The sequence below is a fragment of the Limulus polyphemus genome, unplaced genomic scaffold (assembly GCF_000517525.1).
Source record: "Limulus polyphemus unplaced genomic scaffold, Limulus_polyphemus-2.1.2 Scaffold924, whole genome shotgun sequence".
Taxonomy (NCBI): Eukaryota; Metazoa; Arthropoda; class Merostomata; order Xiphosura; family Limulidae; genus Limulus; species Limulus polyphemus.
Genome location: NW_013666534.1, coordinates 150,039 through 153,906, shown reverse-complemented (window position 1 = coordinate 153,906; position 3,868 = coordinate 150,039). Strand labels below are relative to the sequence as shown.

Below are 3,868 nucleotides of genomic sequence, written 5' to 3'. Positions count from 1 at the left end.
TCTGGGGCTGATTAGGTCGATGGCAAATATATCCTCGTTGTGTAAAATACATTAAATCAACCTTTGATGTATTTAATTCACTTTGTAATTTACTAATGTTTTCCATTTGTACTTCTTGCCACTGTTGTTGACTTTCCTGCAACTGTTGGAGACTTTCTTCCTGTTTCCTTTCTTGTTCTAGTTGCCACTGCTGTAATCTCTCTTGCTTATTTTGCTGTTCGAGCTGCCACTGTTGCAAGTTTTCTTGCCACTGCTGTTGTCTCTCCTCTTGTTTATTTTCTGGTTCTTCTTGTTTCTTTTGCTGTTTTTGTATTGCTGCCATCAAATCTGCTAAGCTGTAGTTTAATTTGCCACCACTTGTTTCCATCTTCTTTTTTTTTTTTCCCGTCTCACTCTCTGACACCAATTTGTTACGTATTTACTTGTTTGATAATTTCCTGTACAAATTCTTTCCGAGAAACTTCAGCGATACAAGTCCTTTCTTAATTAAAACTGGTTTATTATTTCCCAATACAACTTTATAGTACACAGAATTTCCACAGTAACTTTAACTTAAACACACGCCATAATTCACATCGATTCACGCACTTTACTTATGGTTACTACCACTCACTTGACTCAGTTATCTATCTCTATCTCCATCTATCTGCTATTATATCTCCGCTTTATTGGCCGGGCTTATATACTAAAATAGAGGGTACCTAGAAAAGACTAGAGTTACCAGGAACAGTCATGATCCTTCTAGAAACTCCAGCGTGCATGCTTCCAGTGTTGCGTGACTTCCGCTGTCGTAACAATATTAACATTTTGATAATTACTTTCTGTATTCCATTTCATTAATTTTAAGGCATTGAGTTGTTCAGTTTAGAAGCATGAAACATATTTAGGCCTGAACAAGAGTGATTCATTACATGAAATCATCCTTCAGTGAGACTTGCTGGCTTTCTAACCAATAAAAGTAAAAGAAATGACACAAACCCAAAAAGAATAACCTCACTTCAAAAAAAGGCAGGTCACACTCTGCAACTCAAAATAAGCACAATTTTCAAACTCAATAGAGGCCTGATTTCTTTAGTGAGTGTACAAGTAAAAAATTAAAAAAATAAACAAATGCATGAATTAAGTTGTGAATGTCAAAAGCATTAGATCTTAGTTTGTGTAAATGTAAAATATATTAGAAAGTTAAATGGAAGGTATATTACAAGTTATCTGAGCTTATAACAATGGCTTTCAGATAAAAAATATTTTACAGTTTTACACAGAAATATAGATGACCCACAATTAATATTCATTTAAAAGATAGCAAAAAGGTAAAGTACAGGGTGGTTCAAAATTATCTTTCCCATTTTAAAATTTAATAACTAACTGAGGAAATACAACCATTCAGTTTTCAACAGTTTGTAGCCCAATTTAAACAGTTTTTATTGACATGTCAGTAGACTTCTATGTATGCACCATTAGAGATTCTCAGCATGTCTAACTGATATTCGATTTCAGTCCACCCTTGCTGCAGCATGTCTGCAGTTACAATGACAATGGTGTCTGTTATCCTGGTATTTAGCTCCATGATGTTTGCTATAGGTGTGCGATGCACGATATCCTTAACATACCCCCATACTTCTTTCTTGTACTAGCATCTGTAATTATGCTGCACCACAGTCACTGACTTGGTCTCTGCAAGCCAAACAACACATTAAGCCTTTTCTTACATGGTTGCCATTTTACAGGGTAACCCTACTCAGTGGAGTGAAAAAAAAAACATTACAATAAAAATTGTTGAGCTGGCCTACAAGATGTTGAAAACTACATGGTTCTATTTCCTTAGTTATTTAAATATTACATTTCAAAATAGGGAAAATAATTTTGGTCCACCCTGTATTTAGTCCTAATATGATATGCAAAAACCAAACTTGAACCTCTCAATAATATATGATTATAACTTTCACTTGAGGTTTCTTTCCTACAACATATATAAATTTTGTCCTAAGCAAACAATTGTCAATCGAAACTATATTGAATATGATCTGGTATTCAGTCTTTCAGTTTTAAAGTGTAGCTCACAGCAGTTATTCTGAATTTTGATATTCAGTATAACATTGTTATAATATTTCTTAATTATCAGTGATTCACAGTGCAGGACAACATCCTAATTTTATGAAGTGTTTAATGAACATCAAATCTGTCCACAATGTAACTTCATTCTGGTGTGACTATAGTTTTGATCAAAGGTTATACTTTTGTCTTTTAGAATTTCATATGATAGTTCTATCTAATTGTGCAATGTGTTTCAAGAAGCTAATGTCCATTAATAATGTAATTCAAGACTGTTTAATATGATTTTTTGATGAAAACGTTTTGTTACAATAACATTCACTTATTTCATATAATGATTTGTTAAATTATAACCTTTGTATATTCTCATAATAAATTTTTATGTCAAAGAAGCATAAATTTTAAAACTTTCAGTTATATATTCCAGTATCATTTCTGTGCTATGTGATTGTATGAGATGACTGTTTGGAAAGAAAAAATATCTCTTTAAAGTAGAAGAGCCTTCTTAGAGATATAAGTTTAAATTTTAACTTCAAATTGTCGACAGTATTATTATTAGTTTATTTTCTCTTTTACATCAGGGTCCACCTGGACCAACTGTATCTATTGGTGAACCTATTCCTGGGTCCCCAGGATCTCAGGGTCCAGTGGGGGAGAGGGGGGAGCCAGGAGGTCCAGGTATGGTATATGGCCACAGAGGAAGTTGCTAACTGAATATTTTAATTAAATATTTATGCAATAGACATGATGAGCTCCTTCTTGAAGTTTATATGTGAATTCTTGTTTTTAATAAACCCATCTGAAAGGTTGCAGTTAGTAGGTTTTTAGGTATGATAATTTCACACACTGTTAATAATAGCATTGTAAATTGGTATGAAGCTATAATTAAACCTTTATCTTACAAATAATAATACAACATATAACATTGATTGCTATTACAAATTATTAGATTAATATTCATGCAATTAAGATCTAATAAGCCCTAAACAGAATTAAGATATTTAAATTTAGGTGTTAGGTTAATAGCTCTGAGCTTAGAGATGATAAGTGTTGTAGTAGAACATAGTATTATTCTATTAAAGCATGTTAAAAAGTGTTACTTTTGTGATATGTGGCTATAACAACACAATTTTTCATAAAAATTTGACTTCAATCCTTTTAAAAGCAAAGAGAATTTTTATGTAAAAGTCATTTGGCTTGTATGATCAAATAATCAGATACTGATCTGTATTTCTCACAAAAAACAACAACAACAAAAAACATAATGGTTTGCTTTTGAGATATTTAGGTTTTATAATTTGTTGAAAAGTCACCTAAATCTTTAGCTAGTATATATTTTAGAATATCTGTAAGGTTTCTATTGGTTTTTAAAATGACAAGATCTTGAGTTATAAAGCAAATTTTTTTCGGTACACTTGTACATTACCTAAATGAGAAAAAGTCAGAAATACCTATAATTGAGTTCAATACTATCTGCATTTTGACTGTTCAAAATCAAATTTTGTATATGTTTGTACACTTATATTACTAAACTCATATCTCTGTTAGAAAATGATCATATTGCAGGAAGACTATTATTGTTTTATGATGTAACATTGCATAATATTATCAAAAGTTGTAAAAATATGAATCCATGGTGATTAACCTGATGACAACCGGCTACTAACTTTCTTAGTAGGCAATGCAAGTCTTGCTATATATCATTCCAACAATAAAACTAGTGGACGAATATCTTCGAAAATTCATAAGTACTTTGACAAATGTAGGTAGTTTAAGAAACATAAAGCCTATTATTTTTAATAAATTTAGTTTTTTT

The 3,868-nt window shown here is 31.4% G+C and overlaps 1 protein-coding gene across 1 annotated transcript in view; it reads left to right on the top strand.

The window, feature by feature from the left end:
- LOC106461267 (collagen alpha-1(IV) chain-like) overlaps positions 1-3,868 on the top strand; it is a 132,522-nt gene that overhangs the window by 77,309 nt on the left and 51,345 nt on the right. The window contains exons 12-13 of the mRNA XM_022388133.1: positions 2,123-2,190; positions 2,634-2,730. Coding sequence (XP_022243841.1) covers positions 2,123-2,190; positions 2,634-2,730 — 165 coding nt within the window. The remainder of the gene's footprint in view (positions 1-2,122; positions 2,191-2,633; positions 2,731-3,868) is intronic.